Source organism: Dendronephthya gigantea, unplaced genomic scaffold (assembly GCF_004324835.1).
Source record: "Dendronephthya gigantea isolate DGI-Jeju-01 unplaced genomic scaffold, DenGig_1.0 000002F, whole genome shotgun sequence".
In the NCBI taxonomy this organism is placed as follows: domain Eukaryota; kingdom Metazoa; phylum Cnidaria; class Anthozoa; order Malacalcyonacea; family Nephtheidae; genus Dendronephthya; species Dendronephthya gigantea.
Genome location: NW_021163012.1, coordinates 3,656,433 through 3,675,889, shown reverse-complemented (window position 1 = coordinate 3,675,889; position 19,457 = coordinate 3,656,433). Strand labels below are relative to the sequence as shown.

Below are 19,457 nucleotides of genomic sequence, written 5' to 3'. Positions count from 1 at the left end.
TCATCTTTGCTCTCTTTGTCCAGAGACAAAAATGAGAGCGGACGTCAAAGAGACGATAATATTCTTCATTTCATTAAATTGAAATTTACAAACATCAGTTTTCTAACTTCAACCGGTTCGTTACAATCTTTAGCGGTCGCTGGGAAGATAGTGCTGAGCGTGATCAAGATAGCGCTGTGTATTTTGATTTTATTCCACAATTTGGTGGTCTGATTTCGGATTATCTACGATCGAGAAAGATTACAACTTCAAGCAATGTTGGCAACAGTTCCGAAGATCCCGAAGGATTAAGCGAAATCTCAACATTCTTCTTGAGTATCTTGGCTTAAATTATGAAATCTTCCGTCTTGGCCTCAAACGAATGGTAAATTTAAATGTTGGTGAACAGCTATTTACGGCTAAGAATCATCTCTTGGTCTGATGGAGTTGTTTAGAGCAATCTGAAGCGATTGGAGAAGGAATTTGGCATTAAAATTTTCGTGGTCTGTGACTTCCGCCTTCATCTTTGCCCTCTTTGTCCAGAGACGAAAATGAGAGCGGGCGTCAAAGGGACGATAATATTTTTCATCTAAACGTCGGTGGATTTAAATTGAAATTTACTAGCAAATTTACGGCAATTTTTTTTTGTTATTTAATGATTTATGGATGTACAAATAAGGATGTACACTACCCCCCCCCCCACCCCGATATATTATCATAACTTCTACATGAATGAATCTCAGATAATTAAACATATAGCGTTAATTAAACTTATGGTAACTTGCTAACATGGTAACTACCTCACGAGTCACGATGACGGTTACCAACGAATAATGTTGTTCTGTAGTGAGTAAAACTTAATACACCACTCTTTAAATGCTGATTTTGAAATTGGGTAGTTTTGAACTCAATCGGCGATAAGTCCTTTTTCAAAGCACGAGTGGGTTATCCTTCCCATGGCATTTTGCAAATTATCATAAGTCTAATGGACCACTTGCATAATAGACCAACTTATGATATAGCTAACAAGAAGGAAATAAATCACCACAGCTAAGAAGAGCATCCTGAAATTAGTATTATTAGCAAGTTTGACTGCAAAATGTCACGTAGTACGGGAAATATACTAATATAGCCATGTGAAGTAGGCAATTTTGCACTACAGCCGGGAAGCGTTTAAAGCCCCATTTACACCACACTCGATTTATTGGCACAGTACGGCTAAAATGGGTACCCGTGCCCACTTCATCCGTGCCCGGCCTTTGTTTTGGTACCCTGAGCACTAGTAAAATTGGGCACGGGTACCCATTTTAGCCGTGCCGTGCCAATAAATCGAGTGTAGTGTAAATGGGGCTTAACTAACTTAGTTACTCACATCCGGCCATAATACAAAAGTATACAAAATTCGCCAACTTCGCGTGGCTATATCTTCGGCACTTTACAAAATTTCGCAGCCAAACTTGGCCATTTTACTAAGTTTTGTATGCACTTTTTGGAAATTCCCCTTTTGCGGCCTAAGTCAAAAGTTGGCCTCTTATTCAAAAGTTGGTCTCATTCATTGGTGCTATGTTAAATTAAATTGGCTTTATTCATTTTTTTATTGATAATTTTAAAGTTATTGTGCTAAGTTAAGCTATTGTGCTTACAAATAGATTGTGCTAAGTTAAGCTATTGTGCTTACAAAAGAAATCCGTAAGTTAAGCTATTGTGCTTGTAAACAAAAGAAATTCCTATTCTAGGAAAGCTGGCCAAAAAATAAAGGACAACTATTGTTAAAGCGTTTCGAAACCAAAAACGAAACAAGAACCGCTAAAACATAAGATGGAAATATATGAAAATAACTCAAAATTAAACAAATCTGAAATGCGTAGTTGAATTTATGGCAAAAAATGCATATTTACTCACTCGTACAGTCGGAAAATGCGGCACCCACATCGGGTAGATGCAGAGAAATAGATTCTCAGTAAAATGAATCAATTTTTTCCATTCTTGTGCTCTCAAAATGATGAAAAACACGAGAATCTGAGGGTTTCGGGAACGTCACTCCCGGTCAAAAACAATGAGAAATATTTGGCCGCGCGAGTTAGGAGACTGAAACTGACGTACTATAGCGCTTCAAATTTCGCCATCTTTTGCTTCACTTTTTGCACCTAAAGTTCATATATCTGGAGATATATGTGGAGCTCACTGATCTGTGGTTGTGATTCGCCATATCCACGCCATTTTCACGTCATCTTAAGGCCCGTCTACACCTCCAATTTTAGGTGCGATCATCTGCGATTTTCTTCTTTTGGTAGATCAGTAGATGTGACTAGTTGCTCTGATGTATAAGAGCTCTTATTTGGACATCCGCAACTAATTCACTCATTCACATCTATCAAAAGAAGAAAATCGCAGCAAAAATCGCAAGTGTATAGATAGATAATTTTAATAGTTTCTCCCAGAAGGGTTTTTCAGAACCTATTTACAATATTTAAGAAATAATTATATTATACTGGATAATTTACAATTAAAACTAAACTATGTTTAATAGAATGTTAAAAAGCTAATAGTATTTACAATGTCGATAACAGGCTAAAATGACAGTAAATGATCTTTCAAATGAGTTTTAAAAGTCTTAAGTGATGTACATTCCTTCAGTTTACTATCTAGGTTGTTCCAAATCACAGCTCCTCTATACGCAAATGACCGTTGACCTGTACTTGTTTTGAACCGGGGTATTTGTACTAAGTTGCAATACCTAGTTGACCTACCATGAATAGAAGTTCTCTTCTCGAACATATCACAGAGGTATTTTGGCGCTAAAGTGTTCATGCATTTATAAGTCATAACCGCATCACGGAAATAGAGCAATTTGTCGACAGTCAGCCACTCCAGATCTTTAAGTAATGGGGTTACATGATCATATTTCTTAGATCCTGTGATTGTTTTACTTGCAAAATTTTGAACCGATTGAAGTTTCTTGATTGAAGTGTATAAACGGACCTTGAGGTCGTGTTTCCTAAATTTTGCTATTATTCACCGACAATGCGTATTGCGTCATTTTCATAAAGCAAATTTACATTTAGTCTCCATGTTTCGTTCTTTGGTATATCGATGTGAAATTGTTTACCAGTGGGTAAATGTAACGACAGTTTGCCTGCGTCGCAATCCACCCGTATCTCAACCGTGTCATCTTGTTTACTCTGACCTCTTAAACTGGTGTCGTCCGTACGTGAACCACCTTTGCATACTGCTTTAACACGACTGGAACCAAGAACCCAGCCATATGAACCACCCCATTTATAAGATTCGTTATCTGATAGAGGAATGCTTCCTTTTACCACCACACCAACAAACATCCAAGAATTGTTTTTAAACGACTCCAATTTCAACCTGAAATTCACAATTCCTTGCTTGTAAATATTTTCACCAAGAACATATTTATGGTTCACAGTTCCATCATGAACTGCGACTTTCCGGTGTTCCTTTAGAGCGATTCCTTGGCTGTGCAAGCTGAATTTCTCACTGGGCGAAGCAATGCTCTTGCTGGGCACTAATTTACTACGGTCGACAATCTCTTCACTCAAGCCAAGATACTCAACCAGACTATAGAAATTTTCCTCGTGATCTTCAGAAACTTTAGGCAATGGTGGAGCATTCTCTGGATTCGCAATTTTCTTTGCCCTCAAATAATCCAAAATATAAACAAAATATTGAGGGTTAAAATCAAAGAATACAGCGCCATCTTGATCACGCTCGACATCATTTTCCCAGCGACCGCTAAACATTGTAGCGAACAAGGAACCTTCAACCTGACAGAGGGTCGATCTTTTAGTTGTGAATTTTTGTCCACCAACATTTAACTGGATGATATCATCATCTCTGACTACGAAGGCCTGCATTCGTTTCTTCTCTTCGTTAAACGCTTCAAGTTCGACTTTCATCTTTGCCCTCTCGGCTTCGATAATTTCGTCAAATTCATTCTTAAATCGCTTCACTAACTCGTCGAATTTCGTCAATAAATCTTCGCTGCCCATTTCGGCTCGTTGTCAACGCAATAGAAATTACTTTCAGTTTGATTTAAAGACGACAACAAAGTATTTGTAAGCACGTAACACAATACTAAATGTTTATTTCCTAGTAAAAGCACTTCCGCGAAACTAATGCCTGATATTGCGAAATCTAATTTTTCTCAATTATGAAATCTGAGTCAAAAACCATTATTTTGATGGTTTTATGTTTCATTACAAAAGCGAATGGTCAAATCCCAATCGAAGTACATTATATATGAGTATATAAATAAAGTATGCATCAATGGATCGCCGCCTGTCGTTGAGTACGACAGGAGTTATCGTCAGACATCCTAAAGAGATCTTCGTACTAGTTTCACTTAGCAATAGTCGCCGAAGGCGAGGTGATTACATAGAGAATAATGCATGGATGCGCGGAAATATGGAATTTATTTCGAGTGTTGAGAATGATATTGATATCGAATGAATGAGCGCAGCGAACGAGTATACACCCTATACCTAGATATATTAATTTCGAAAAAACAATCGATACACCGCAATTACACCGAAAAATAATTCAATTAATTCAATTTTATACGGTCGCGCTAGCGAGTTTTTCCCAAACGTTCCCCATCACGAATAGACAATGGTTGAGTAGCTAATCAGAATGTAGGATTTGTAATAGACAATAGACGGGTGTATACTAAAACTGTATAGAAACACGGGGATTTTCCCGCCGAACTTGACAAGCGAAGCGATGTAATAAGAATTTGTAATTGAATCGAATTATGATATTTGTACAAAATATTTTTATTGAGTTATATTATAAAAGAAATCTAAAACATTTTTTCCTGTGTTTCTATACAGTTATAGAAACACTTGTGGGAGTTTGGGAGAACTCGAAATAGCGCGGAAAAACTCGCCCTACGAGTTCGTTTTCCCACTGATTATTTCTCGTTCTCCCAAACTCCCACGTGTGTTTCTATAACCTTATGGAAACATGGAAAATGTTTTTAAACTCATCAGATTTTTAGAACATACGTATTTACTATTTCAGATTTTGAAAATTTATCCTGAAGGGAAAATTTACCCACATTGGGTAAGTCAATGGATATTGTTTTGTTAAAGAGGAAAATAGGCAAAGTAATTTTATTGTATCATCTGAATACTCTGATTGTTTTTATATATGGAGACCAGTGGGTGCCAGTCTCCCTGAACACCGTGCGTCAACAGTGCTTACGTAAGCGATAAAAGGGGACTGGCACTGATCCCCCAATTTGGCTTGAAAATTGCTAAGGGACCTATCGTTCCAGTTCACATAGAGTTCAGGAAATGCAAGTCTTTGTTTTGGTAAAGTGTACATTTTTGTTCACAGGCAATATCTAAAGTTCTTAGCGACTTTGTTGATGGGTTCAGACCGCTGGCACATCTGGTTACTGTTTCAGGTTCGTAATAGTTCGCTGAATAGTTCGCAAAACGCTGAAGTATATAGCAGGCGCCATTTTTATTTCGGCACACGCCATACATAGTATGTTGTTTTCCTAAAGGTTGGCAACCATGACTCAAATGTTCACATATATGCAAACTGTATCAACAAACTTACACATGCATGGAAATACTCGTACACAAAAAAGTAATCAACGTAGGAACTGACTTCTGTAAATCCTTTACAAAGCATTTTTTGCTTTAAAAACCTTTGCGAGAAATTTGCTAAAATTTTAAGAAGTAAATTAACTCCTTTCTAGGCCGATGCAATCTTCATCCAATTATTGGCTCTCCCTGTAGCTCGCTACATGCTGTAAATTCTGGCATCTGGAGACTTGACCAGAAACAGCTCACTTTTAACTTCAAAGTGCAGCTTCCTTACGACAAAGTGAGTGAGTATTTTCGGTGAACTCTAATACAACTAGAATGGTGTCTTATATAGGAGAAGGATTGTGCCATTTCCTTAATTCCTTTTAGCTTTTTTTTAGTTTTGAGTAGAAATTCTCGCTGAAGATTGTGCTGTATATGCAATGGCCTCGTTTTATAAACAGCATAACGTTCAGCAAATATTACTATACTCAAATCTCAAATCTTTAAAGATGAGGTAAAGTCCGTTCTGCGCATATATTCCGCGCATCAACACATTCCATCAGTGCGGGAGCAACTTTTGGAATGTTAATGATATGCGATATTGGCTCGAATTGCGAGTGACGAAGATAACTTATCTTATCATAAGGCTGCTAGAAAAAAGCAATATTATGCTGAAAGGAATGCTCCAAGAATTTATTTGTTGAATGAGGCCCGAAATGGCGAGGCTATTTGTCGTCGCTACAGACGCTACCTTCTCGCTTGTCCTACAATTACAAATATATAACGTTTTAAATAACGGCCGGTTTATTTACAAGCTTCGCTTTATATTTTCTTCAAAATATAACAATATTTTCTTCAAAATATAATATAAAATAAACATATTCATCACAGATCACAGCCGGTCGAGCGAGAAGAAAATAAGAAAATTATAACGACGCATACGTCATGTAAAGATTATATAACCAACGTAAACAAACATTGTTATGCGCAGAATATATGCTCAGAACGGACTTTACATCATCTTTAAGATTGGTTACATACAGTTTTACCTTTCATAATAAACACTTTCGACGGCCGTTTTTAGTATTTAAGCATTTATCAATAGTCTTAGACTCTTTGTTCTATCACAGTTAATAGAATATAGATGGTTTGGAGACTAAATAAAAGTACATTACAACTCATTAACTATGTTATTGTCCAGGTTTATGCAAAAAATGGTTCCTTTCTCGTCACGTGTCTATTGTATTTTAGCCAAATTTACCAATGGCATTCGTCTTGCTCAGCTCCTCAACCTTGACTAGAAAAATATGTTAATTATAAGATTGCTATTGGTTTATCTGTCCAAAATACAATAGACGCGTGATGAGAAAGGAACAATTTTTTGCATAAATCTATCTCAACATAGTTAATGAGTTGTATTGTAGTTTTATGTGGTCTCCAAACCATGTGTATTCCATTAACTGTGGTTCTATAAATATACATGATAGGTCGAGGAAAAGATTTCAGAGGCCTCCTCTCGTGTTTATTATGAGAAAGATAGAACTGTAACGAATCATTTTAAGGATAAAACGCTAGGTTATTTTGCTATATTTCCTTAGCGATCTACCTATAAAGATCTCGATAAGATCTATAGATGATTTTTGCCTATAAATATCTCGATAAAACTCTCGCTTTACCTAGATTTCCACAATTTTTTGACGTCAAACCTTGTCTTGGTAATCACTGTTGTAACTCTTTAGTAGGAGAACCTTTGTATCTTTCTTCAACGAAAAAGTAACTCTCTTTTCCATTTTACCATCTTTCAGGATATATCTGGAAGACAATATGAGCTCCTACGAGCAATTTTGAGGCAACCGCATTCTAGGGAAACAGTAATTACCGTTCTCAGTTTAAATAAATCGGTGAGCCACAGTTAATACTATGGGTTTTTAGGATTAAAAAATGAAACAATCTGACTGAACCAAGCCTGAATTATCCAGTATAAATAAAGTTAGTTTAGTTTAGGTTTCCTTCTATAGTAACACTGGATCAATAAGAGATGATTTTTACTGGACCTCTAGGAAGCTAGAACAGTATAAATAAAGTTAGTTTAGTTTAGGTTTCTTCCTGTAGTAACACTGGATCAAAAAGAGATGATCCTTACTGGACCTCTAGGAAGAACAGTTTAGAACTGATAGAACTATCCAGTATAGATAAAGTTAGTTCAGTTTAGCTTTCCTTCTGTAATGGCACTGGATCAATAAGAGATGATCCTTACTACACATCTAGAAAGAACAGTTTAGAACTGATAGAGCTATTCAGTATAAATAAAGTTAGTTTAGTTTAGTTTTCCTTCTGTAGTGGCACTGGATCAATAAGAGATGATCCTTACTACACATCTGGAAAGAACAGTTTAGAACTGATAGAGCTATTCAGTATAAATAAAGTTAGTTTAGTTTAGGTTTCCTCTTGTAGTAACACTGGATCAATAAGAGATGATCCTTACAACACATCTAGAAAGAACAGTTTAGAACTGATAGAAATATCTAGTATAGATAAAATTAGTTTAGCTTTGATTTAATTTTTTTCTTTTGCATCACTTAGGTTCGAGAAAGATGCCCCGTCTTAGATGAAATATTTGTGGACCTTGTCATGGAGGCTCTTGAGAAATGTGAAGTGGAAGCTAATACCGAAAACGTCGCGTCGGCATGGCAACGATTGGCCAGTCTTGGGATTACATATGTCCTGTTTAACTTATTAACCTTCACAGCCATTGTCTCATCCCTAAACGAGAAGGTATACAGTAAAATTTCGTTCAAACCTTCAATAAGAGCAAATTTTAGCCCGTTTGTCTTGCAACAAAAAGCTTTTTTAATTTCTTGGACATCTATTTCAGTGCTTCCACTTTAACTCGTAAATTTCTATCCTTGTGCGAATATGGAACTTTTCAGGTACATGAGGCGAAATGGTACAAAGGACGTGATTATTTAATATGGTTCATTTTACAACTTTGGGGCGCAGGAAATACCCATTGGGAGGTAAACCATTTGACTGTTTGTGTTTGTAACAAGTGGCCCAAAAAAGTAATTCGGTTTCATTGATTGGTAATAGGCACTTTAAGGGGCTGTTTACATGAGCCCGGTTACCCGAGATTCAACGAAGCGTGAGAGGACTTTGAGGTATTGAAATAAGTCTTTATGACACCAAACAAGCACATGCTATTGTTGTGGTGATTATACGACTGCCAGGATCATGTTATCTGCTCATTTCAATACCTCAAAATCATCTCACGCTTCGTTGAATCTCGGGTAACCGGGCTCATGAAAACAGCCCCTCAGATTGACGTTTACGGCGAACCTAAACTGAAATTTGTATTCGACAATGAGCTATCTTTAAGTTGGTGAAGTCTTAACCGTGAAAATTGAGGCATGAAATGGAAACCTTTTGGGTTTACTTGCAAATGTGTTTTAATGTTTGGCGCTGTTTGCCACGTTATGTTTCGTTAGATAGTGGAGGGGATTACAGTTGTATTTTGCGTAATATTCACTGTTCAAAGTCAATTGCATATTTGTAGGTTTATCTTCGCGTGATTCCCCTTAAGTAAGCGGCCAAAATGCTCAAACTGCTCATAATTGAAATAGACTATTTCGTTAAGAATAAAGTGGTGAAACTGTATTTACCCTGCTTGGCCGATGTAAATAACGCTATACCCAAGTAATTGCAGGGTTTCTGAAATACTCTAAAATATCAGTAATCTGTCTGTACTGAAATACAACAGAACCAGTCGGACCGTTTTTACGGTTTAAAGGAAAGCATCCTTATAAATATACCCAAAAAATCAGTATCTCATGTTAATCAAACCTTTCTTGGGTTTGTCAATTCGATCACTTCGAGTCTCATTTAAACAGAGCTTTGTGAGTTAATTTTTAATATGGCTTAGCCTTTTTAATTAGACACATTCAAATTCTCTACCGATTTTGGGAAGCAATTTTTCGATTTTGAATTTCCGTGTCCATTAATCTACGTTAAATCTACCTCTATACTGCTGAATGTTTTGTCATTTTTGAATCTTAGCTCGTGAGCTTGTTATTCTCATTCTAAACAGATTTTTATTAGGTTAACCTATAGCTTTTTTGTTTTGTAGTTCAAAGATTTCCTTCCATTAATCGAGATAATTGAATTCCTTTATTCCGACGTCCAGGTGAGGCTGTTATATAATTGATATACCAACACACCTGTCTAAGGGCGGTTTTCCACTAGGCGTATAATATTTCGACAAAACGAAATTTTTTCGTCTGATTTTCTTTTCAATTGTAAGAATTAGCGGATGTTCCTTGACCGGTCAAAATTGAAAAGAAAATCGAGCGAAAAATTTCGTTCGATCGAAAAAATCCGTCTGGTGGGAAACGGTCTTAATGCAACATCTCTGTAATACAGACATCTCTCTAATACAAACACCTCTCTAATACAGACATCTCTCTAATACAAACACCTCTCTAATACAGACATCTCTCTAATACAAACACCTCTCTAATACAGGCATCTCTCTAATACAAACACCTCTCTAATACAGACATCTTTCTTATACAAACAACTCTCTAATACAGGCATCTCTCTAATACAAACACCTCTCTAATACAGACATCTTTCTTATACAAACAACTCTCTAATACAGACATCTTTCTAATACAAACACCTCTCTAATACAGACATATTTCGTATACAGAAATCCCTCTAATACAGACAACAACTCTTTAATATAGTCATCTCTCTAATACAGAAATCTCTTTTATGCAAACATCTCTTTAATACATACCTCTCTCTAATACGGAGATCTCTCTAATACAGACATCACTCTAATACACATATCTCTCTAGCACAGACCTCTCTCTAATACGGAGGTCTCTCTTATACTGACATCGCTCTAATACAGACATCTCTCTAATACAGATACCTCTCCAATATAGATAACTCCCTAATACAGACACCTGTCTAATATAGACAACTCTCTGCATATCTGTCCTCTTATTTTAGCCAATTACTGTCCCTGATGTAAACAATCCATCATTCATGTACGCCATGGCTGTTGCTTGTCTCTGGAACGTCATTTCATCCAAGGTCAGTGCTGGAAACACCGATCTATAATACACTGGATAAAGCGGCTATATATTTGTATCACTCCGATAATAAATCGCATCGTCCAAGGCGATTAATTGAAATCCGATGTTTTCACCTCTGCGAATAACGATACTCGAAATAACGTGGAAAACTCGAAAAACGAAAAACGAATACTCGAGATAACGTTAAAAAACTCGCCCTACGGGCTCGTTTCCCACTAATTATTTCTCGTTCTCCAAAACTCCCACGCGTGTTTCTATAACTGTATAGAAACATGGAAAATGTTTTCTATTTCTTAAACATTACATTACATTGCATTGCATTACATTACATTACATTACATTGCATTACATTGCATTACATTGCATTACATTCCATTACATTGCATTACATTACATTGCATTACATTACATTGCATTACATTGCATTACATTGCATTACATTACATTACATTGCATTACATTGCATTACATTGCATTGCATTACATTACATTGCATTGCATTACATTACATTACATTGCATTACATTGCATTACATTACATTAGATTGCATTACATTACATTACATTACATTACATTACATTACATTACATTACATTACATTGCATTACATTACATTACATTACATTACATTACATTGCATTACATTGCATTACATTGCATTACATTACATTGCATAAACTTTATTTAGGCACGGAAAACCATCAGTACATAATTTATGATAAAATATAAGCATAAGTTGATTAGTTATTAAAAAGAAGAAGTACTGTTCTACATGGTTGCCGTGTAGGAGTCGGTAAATCTGGATGAGTATATAAGGATTCCAGATTTGCTTTAAAGAAGGAGAGTGAAGAAGAATCTCTTAAAGATTCAGGCAAGCTGTTCCAAAGCAAGGCTCCACTATAACTAAAGGAGCGCTTAAGATGACCCGTTTTACGCTTAGGTAGAAACAACTTGCCATTAAAATTTCTTAGCTTCTTCTTTCATTAGTTTCTTATCATCGCGATCCATTTAAGCTGTCTTGTCACATTTTAGGCGCAAGGACAGAATGTAAGCCTTCCAAAACCAAGAGCCATAACAGGGCTTATGGCTAATCTTGAGTAAGTACATCAAGCAAAAATTTGTGATGTGGGGGGTGGGGGCTGTCATGTTACTCAGAGTTACCAACCGGGCAAGCTGGAAAATGATCTTCACCGTGATGGGGAATTGGACTTGCTACCTTTGGTTCGGACTATGCGCTATCACTTTTAGACGCACAGATATGGAAGGGACTAGATTGAGTCCCGAAATATCATAAAAATTTCTTAAATAAACTTGAGTCATTATCATTATACCTTGTTTAAAACGTTGTAAGACTAATATCGTAATATTGACTAATAGACTAATAAGCGTAATATTAAAAATAGGTACGCAGCGCGTATATATATATGACTACCGCTCTGTCTTTGTCATCTGAATTGTATCATGAATTTAGGTGGCAGAATAGCTAGTGCTAATAGTTGTACCCGTTTGTCTTGCATTTGGAGTTCGAAGTCGACCATTCAGTTTTTTCACCTTTTTTCAAAGGTGACAGGTTGTGGATGCAGCCAATTACGGCCGGATTATTTCTTCGCGAAGCCATGAATGATCGTCTGATTAAACTAATTCACTGAATCAGCACGGTAAACAGGTTGTGACTTCTTATACTGAAGCGCGTGGTTGACACTATACTGTAGTCCAAAGAATGGGCCATGTCATTACCGGAGGTCATTAGTACATGTATAAAATCCTTTGTCATGCAGTCAGAGAAGAATACAATGGATCAGTGAGGATCGGCATATTATTATCACTGTCCATTGCTGATGATTAATGAAGGGGCTCATTCTTTCCCAAATGAGCAGGCTATTTTACTCACCATGCTAATAATTACCAAATTCATTGATCATATTCAATGATGACAGTAAAGTTAATGCTGATGAAGACGATGCGTGACGATGTATAAAATAATTGGGATCACGTTCAGACCTCATCGGCCGAAGCATAATTTTAGGTAGAATGACACAGCCTTTTGTTTTGCGTTCCTGCCTCTACTTATGTTTAACGTTCTAACGGATCCTAAGGCTCACATCAGTACGATAGCACACCAGCTCTTACACTATATTTTGCCCGCTGCCGATCGGTAGGGATGGAGACGGTATCCGAGCGAAACGATCGGGCTAGGGGTGAAACGGTGTTTCTTTTGAGTTTGCTGTTTTCGGCGCAGATAATAACTCTACGAACCATGCTATTTTAACGGTACCTCCTCCATCCCGTGATCAACTGTCACACGTGAGTCACTGAAGTGAAACCGTGGAATAAACGATACGAACATCAAAGTACACACACACACAAAAAAAAAAGAAAAATACCTGTAAATGTGGCGATCATTAATGAATTTACCTTTACCCCAAACACCAATTCAACGACCAAAACGGTTGTGAAAAGAACTGTGCTTAATCCTGCAAAACAAACTAACAAAAAAAAACCCCAGCGAGATTAATAAGACGCTTCCGCCGTAGAGTTCACAACATCGCGTGAAGGCGTTAGGGAAAAGGGAGGGATGGGTCACGCAAGCAACTAACAACTAGATCAGGCAAACTGGGCTCATATTTATACTCACCGGAGGGGGCAAGTAACCGACCGGACCAGCGTCCTAAGACCCGAGACACTACGATACGAAGACCCGTATAACATTAACTTCCTTTATTATTTAATAATAAATACATTTACAGAAACTGATTGTGCATGTGAGCTATATGCTAAAGTTACAGCAGACAGCATTCACATCTACAAATATTACATGTTACTATTAAAGTATAGAAATTGCATTTGGTTTTGCAACGCATCCGCCGTATTGATTAACCCAAATTTCATAAAATGTGAGCGATTAGCCGTTTTCACATCAGAAGACGAACAAATCGTCTATAGACAAACAAATCGCCTGCTGTCGGCGGTCTGCAGGTCGTCTAAATACTGTCTGTAGCTGTTTTCACACTAGAAGACCATAATGTATCGTTTAAATATTAATTATTATATTTGAGGAAGACGTGCAAAGTTCAAACAGCTAAAAAATGTAAGCGAAACAACGTACATATAGAAAAGCTGTGTTGATACTAAAATAATTTGTATTTAAATTGCATATTTGATTGCACCGGAATGGTTGGTGATAAATGGCAAAAACTGCCGAGTGTGACGTACATCAGTTGTGTGACGTAGTACTGAGTGTGACGTCATAGTCCAAGACAAGCATTTAAGAAGACAAGCAAGCAAGCTTACGCGGTAGTCACAAAAACCATGTATTTCACAAATATATGGAAAATATATTTGCTTTAGAACCGGCTTAAAATGAAAACAAATAGATATATTAGATACAATATGCTTTGTTCAGAAGAAATATTCTATCTCGTGTTTCGCCCCACCCAACCCCGAATTTCATTATTTAATTGTTTGGTGAAGTATGCTTTTTGTTCATTGATGTAGACATTTATTCAAGCATTGTCAAACTCCGGGGACTTTGACCCGCACGGATAATTATACCGCTCTCCTTATGAATGCGAGTAAGTTCCCTTTTAATTTATGCTATCGAATGACTCGAATCGTAATACGTATATGTTATTCATTATAATTCTTGGTAACCTTGGTTTGCGGGCATTAGTTACGGCTTTTGATATTCAGACAGCACATCGTACTAAAAAAGTATAGAAGTTAAAAAATGTAAATAAACCATATGTTTGCATATGGATAATACTTTAATTCACTTTATCATCTACACTTAAACGCAAGAGTCCTTTTGCCCTTTTTTAGATCCAGTCAGCACCATCTTTAGCTTCGTCACCGATCTGTGGTTTGGCAAAAGCAACGCCCAAACAAACAAGCCAATGCCTGCTACTCATTCGACGCCAATACCGCTTGAATTGCTCGATTTGTTAACATACCCGGCTAAAAGGGGGTAGGAAGAAATGTTTCTCAAATCTTGACAACTCAATTATGATGGCTTCTAATTACATTCTAATATACGATGCAACGTGAGGAAACTGTGGGTCTAATCCAAGGTTTCCACCACTTATTTGCATCCTGATAGGGGGATAGCAATGACAAAAGAGAAAAACAAAGAACTTTTGAAAAAAATGCATAATACATCCTATTAAGACTGAGCCCTCCCTCCCTTGTGCATGGTTGTCAATTGGAAGGAAATTTCCTTGCATTGTGGAAACTCTGGGTTTTTGTCAAAATATTTGTCAAAATAGTGTTTATTTACACTCTCACAGGTTGATTATTTATATTGGGAATCTTATCAAAGTAAAAACTCCGAACACAACGTTGTCCCACGTTTTGTTAGAAACGTACAGTCGTTTGTTGGCAGAGAACGATATATCTGGCATCAGAAATGTTGTAGGTAATGCCATGTTTAGATCACTGATCTCATAATATACTGGATATAGCAACTGTAGCAGTCAGCAATGACTGCCAGGTAATAAGTTAAACAAGACTTATTTAACAAAACTGTTAACCCCTATTAGCTTACTGCGTCCAATGTCAGATGATTTTACTCATCAGTGAAAGAGTCCTGTCAGTTAACGAGTGAGCACATCTATCTGTTAGTGTCTCTTGTTAACCCATTAGCTCGTAATGCACCCAGATGTAACGTACTTTAGTATTTTACTCCGTCTAATGCCAGATGATTTTACTCATCAGTAGAAGAGTACTGTCAGTTAATGAGTTAACAAAACTATCTGTCAGTGTCTCTTGTTAACCCATTAGCTTGTAATGCACCCAGATGTGACCTACTTTCGTACTTTACTCCGTCCAATGGCAGATGATTTTATTAAACCAAACCTTGTTTGTGTTCCAGGTGCCGTTCTTCCACAAGTCTTCAAGATCAAAGCTTGGGGAGTTCTTCACAACTTGCTGGAGATGTTCAGCTATCGCTTACCGTTCATACCTCAAAATTATCGCATACATCTCATCTCGCATATTCACTCGATCGCAGCAATACCACACACCAACCAAAATCTTCAACTCCATCTTTGGTGAGTAGCTTCCCAGCATATTCAATAGACCTTTGCATTATAGCCTACTTTTTGACCTATGCAAGGAAATGCAATCGAATCACAACTGAAACGAGCGTACTAAAATTTGTTTAGTTGCGAAATGTTGTAAACTGCGGAAAATATCGCTTTTCAAAGTTTGCAAATTTGTATACCTTTTTAATGCAAACGGAAATTGCATCTGATTTTTACAGTTTAGAGAGTACTGCCTTTCGTCTGATTCAAGGTCTTGAAAATCATGTTGTCGAGACGTATTTCACAAAACACGATGCAAATGTGGTAAGTTTTCATCCAATAATTATGACTAAAACGTAAATACCTATATTTCTATATTCCATAGACCTTGATGTAAAGTTTGTAATGTAAACAGACGTTCTGTTTACTTATTTAACTGCCATTATACAATTATCTTAAAATATGCTTTGCTAAAATATTTACACCCAAGCAAGGCTGATGTAAATACAATTTTTGATGTCCAATGCATATATTTGTATTTTGCCGAAATTATTTGCCGAAAGCGAGGTAAATATTGTTCGATGATAAATATTCACTGAGCTTGTCACTTCGACCAAAACAATTCGCCGCCATTTTGAAAAATTCCCCTTAACTGATTATCGCATAATAACCCGAGATCGCTTGACCAATCAGAGGACAGAATTGTCAATAATCAGCCTTGTAATGTAATGATACTTATTCAGCTCGTCTCGTCAGAGTCAGAAGAACTGAATCGAATGTTTGTTTTGAACATCGCCAGAGCTATTCACATTTCAGGTACCTTTGATTGTGTCCATTGACGTCTATAATGTAGGAGTCGTATTCTTCTTTATCAATACCAACCGTTATGGTATTTCTTAGGAGCTGAGCAGCATTCCTCCCAGTGGTACGAAGCCATATTTAAAACCATCATGGAAAAGACCAAAATGAAGTATGACCTTTTTTGAATTCGTGAATTTTTTTCATTCAAGTGGAAATCAAGTAACACGGAGGAATTTCGTTTTAGAATCAGAATTTCGTTTCAGAAAATTTGTTTACATTTTCAATAACCCAATCAGAATAAATCAGTTAAATTTTAACTTCAACCGGTTAAAAAGGTACATTTTACATAAAGTGTTCAAAATAAAGGCATTCTCATTATTTGCCTGAAAAATGTAAGCAAATTTGCTGAATAGTTTAAGAGGAAATTTCTCCTTTTCGTGTATGTTGAAACAGTCTAAAAGCTAGAATTTTAGTTTTATGTTGTTTACATTCGGAGTACGAGGCTGAAATTTATTTATCCTTTTCAGTTGGTCAAAACACACCCTCGAACATTTTCCGTATTCTATACAACAGTTCTTTACCCAAAATTCCGCTCCAGTCGAGAGCAAAAATACATTAAAGCAACGAGTCGAACAGGAATATGAGAAATTCAAAAGTAGGTACAATTCAGCTGAGTTTTTCTCGGCTTTGCTTCGGAAAACGTCGTCGGTTGTCCCACTCGTGTCGCCCAATCAGGGAAGAGAAAAGACTGTATACATTATAAGATTATCTTTTTTCCTTACTTCATAGATATGAAATCCCAGGCCGAAGTTTTAAATTATTTTGGCGAGGCAACTTCGCCTGATATTTTTGTTTGGTAAGTATAGCCACTGGTTTGTAAGCATTGCCAATTGATAATGAAACTTTCATGTGAACTCTCGCTTGTCAACTCTCAAGCAACGCTTGTTCTCCTTTGATCAAGCAATGATAGTTGATGAAACCCTCATGTAAACTCCCGCTTGACAACTCTCGTGCTACTCTTGTTCTCGTTTGATCAAGTAATTATGGTTGATGAAACTCTCGCTTGAACTCTTTCTTGTCAACTGTAATGCAGCTCTTCCAATTGCTGTATTAATAATATTGTATTAAAAGCATTGATATGCAAGTCTTTTAACCCATTCTTTAGTGTGATATGGAAATGCCTTCTCGAAACAGGTCGCGTTAATCAAATTTGTCTGCAGTAAGTTGTACTTTTTTTCTAAAATACTTCATTTGATAAAAGTTTAGCTTTATTGAACAGCGTGGAAAAACAACCCCATTTGTATCAACGCCATTAGTTTTTAGCATGTCTTGTCTTGAACTGAAATAAATCAGTTGTAATACACCTTGAATTTTGCTCAGAGACGTTGTTATTTTCTACTGTTTTCTTATAGAGTCCTTGTTAAGCTCGGGGCTCGAGCACTGAGCAAACAGATTCGAGTGTTCGCTGATTTCTTGGTCCATGATTATTCATTGCTTTCAAATGGTTCCTCTGAGGATCATAATAAGGTTTGGGTTATTCCATGTTATTCTAGGCTACAAAACTAACTTGATGTTTATACTGAATAACTCCATCAAGAGGAAACATTAACTAAACTAACTTTATTTAAACTAACTTTATTTAGCTCTATAAGTTCTAAACTGTTCTTCCTAGAGGTCCAGTAAGGATCATCTCTTATTGATCCAGTGTCACTACAGGAGGAAACCTAAACTAAACTAACCTTTTTCATGGATAGCTCTATCAGTTCTAAACTGTTCTTTCCAGAGGTCCAGTAAGGATTATCTGTTATTGATCCAGTGTTACTACAGGAGGAAACATAAACGAAACTAACTTTATTTATACTGGATAGGTCTATCAGTTCTATAAACTGGTCTACCTAGAGGTCCAGTAAGTATCATCTCTTGTTGATCCAGTGTTGTTACAACAGAAGGAAACCTAAACTAAACTAACTTATTTTAGTACTGCATGTATAGCTCATTTCTTTCGTTTTCTTACCAACAGAGAATAACGTGTCTTCATGATATGGTTTGGAAATATCACATCATTAGCATTGACAGACTTGTCTTATGTTTGGTAAGATTTTTCGAAATTTTGTAATAAACGATACAGTGGCGTAAGAAGCATGATTATTGCTAATATTTTATCAAAACTTGCCATGTCTCAGCTAAGCTTAATGAATTTATCAAATCATTGAACAATTAAATAATCAATTATTCTAATCTTCACTGTGTTTGTTCTGATAGTTAGGCCTGTTTATGATTTTTTTATCTCCTGTCAGGGTAAGGTTGCGGCTCCTCGCAAGAATAATTTTCATTGGCTAAGCTTTACATTACATTTTTGTTTCAACCAATAGCATAGCTTCGTTCTTTAGAGGGCATAGAAAAGCATTATCCAATTGGACGAAAGCTTCCGAGCACTGCGACATGACCCCCCCTGTCATCGTGACATTTTCATACCCTGTTTCTCATTATTATTGTCATATAGTCTTCCCAAGATTCGGTCACAATATTGGCTTAATTTTCATTCTTAGATGTTACGTTACTACGAATCGAAAGAGGCACAAGTCTGCAATCTTTTGTTAAACTTTCTGTTGCTGAAGTTTCCTGCGTTTAGAGACAGAATTCAAACATTCGTCCAAGAAGTAAGTGTGTACGGATTTTATACTGACTACCCTACCAATTTCATCCATCGATCCATCCTCGTTCCCAGGTTTTTCGCCAACTACGTGGCACGCAGGACCTGGGAACGAGGGTGCCACTGATCACGGCGAAGATTATGCCGTTTTTAAAACGTTTACACATTTGTTTATGACCTGCCTATATATTCAAATGCAAAAACTTAGGCCCTATTTACACGACGCACAATTTTAGGTTTGATGTAGATAAAATTGATACGGATGAAACTTTTGACCATCTTTCGTACCACAAAATGTGCGTAGTAATAATACTACCATTTGCGTTCGAATAGGAAGCGTGA

At 36.7% G+C, this 19,457-nt stretch overlaps 1 protein-coding gene across 1 annotated transcript in view; it reads left to right on the top strand.

Annotated features, from left to right (window-relative positions):
• Window positions 1-19,457, top strand: part of LOC114537672 (mediator of RNA polymerase II transcription subunit 23-like) — a 37,169-nt gene that overhangs the window by 9,720 nt on the left and 7,992 nt on the right. The window contains exons 8-29 of the mRNA XM_028558774.1: window positions 5,026-5,067; window positions 5,344-5,413; window positions 5,714-5,841; window positions 7,349-7,444; window positions 8,127-8,318; window positions 8,474-8,560; window positions 9,667-9,723; window positions 10,557-10,640; window positions 11,676-11,740; window positions 14,139-14,215; window positions 14,463-14,607; window positions 14,927-15,054; window positions 15,511-15,688; window positions 15,901-15,985; window positions 16,405-16,477; window positions 16,562-16,631; window positions 16,990-17,117; window positions 17,252-17,318; window positions 17,628-17,681; window positions 17,875-17,989; window positions 18,483-18,554; window positions 19,012-19,122. Coding sequence (XP_028414575.1) covers window positions 5,026-5,067; window positions 5,344-5,413; window positions 5,714-5,841; window positions 7,349-7,444; window positions 8,127-8,318; window positions 8,474-8,560; window positions 9,667-9,723; window positions 10,557-10,640; window positions 11,676-11,740; window positions 14,139-14,215; window positions 14,463-14,607; window positions 14,927-15,054; window positions 15,511-15,688; window positions 15,901-15,985; window positions 16,405-16,477; window positions 16,562-16,631; window positions 16,990-17,117; window positions 17,252-17,318; window positions 17,628-17,681; window positions 17,875-17,989; window positions 18,483-18,554; window positions 19,012-19,122 — 2,124 coding nt within the window. The remainder of the gene's footprint in view (window positions 1-5,025; window positions 5,068-5,343; window positions 5,414-5,713; window positions 5,842-7,348; window positions 7,445-8,126; window positions 8,319-8,473; window positions 8,561-9,666; window positions 9,724-10,556; window positions 10,641-11,675; window positions 11,741-14,138; window positions 14,216-14,462; window positions 14,608-14,926; window positions 15,055-15,510; window positions 15,689-15,900; window positions 15,986-16,404; window positions 16,478-16,561; window positions 16,632-16,989; window positions 17,118-17,251; window positions 17,319-17,627; window positions 17,682-17,874; window positions 17,990-18,482; window positions 18,555-19,011; window positions 19,123-19,457) is intronic.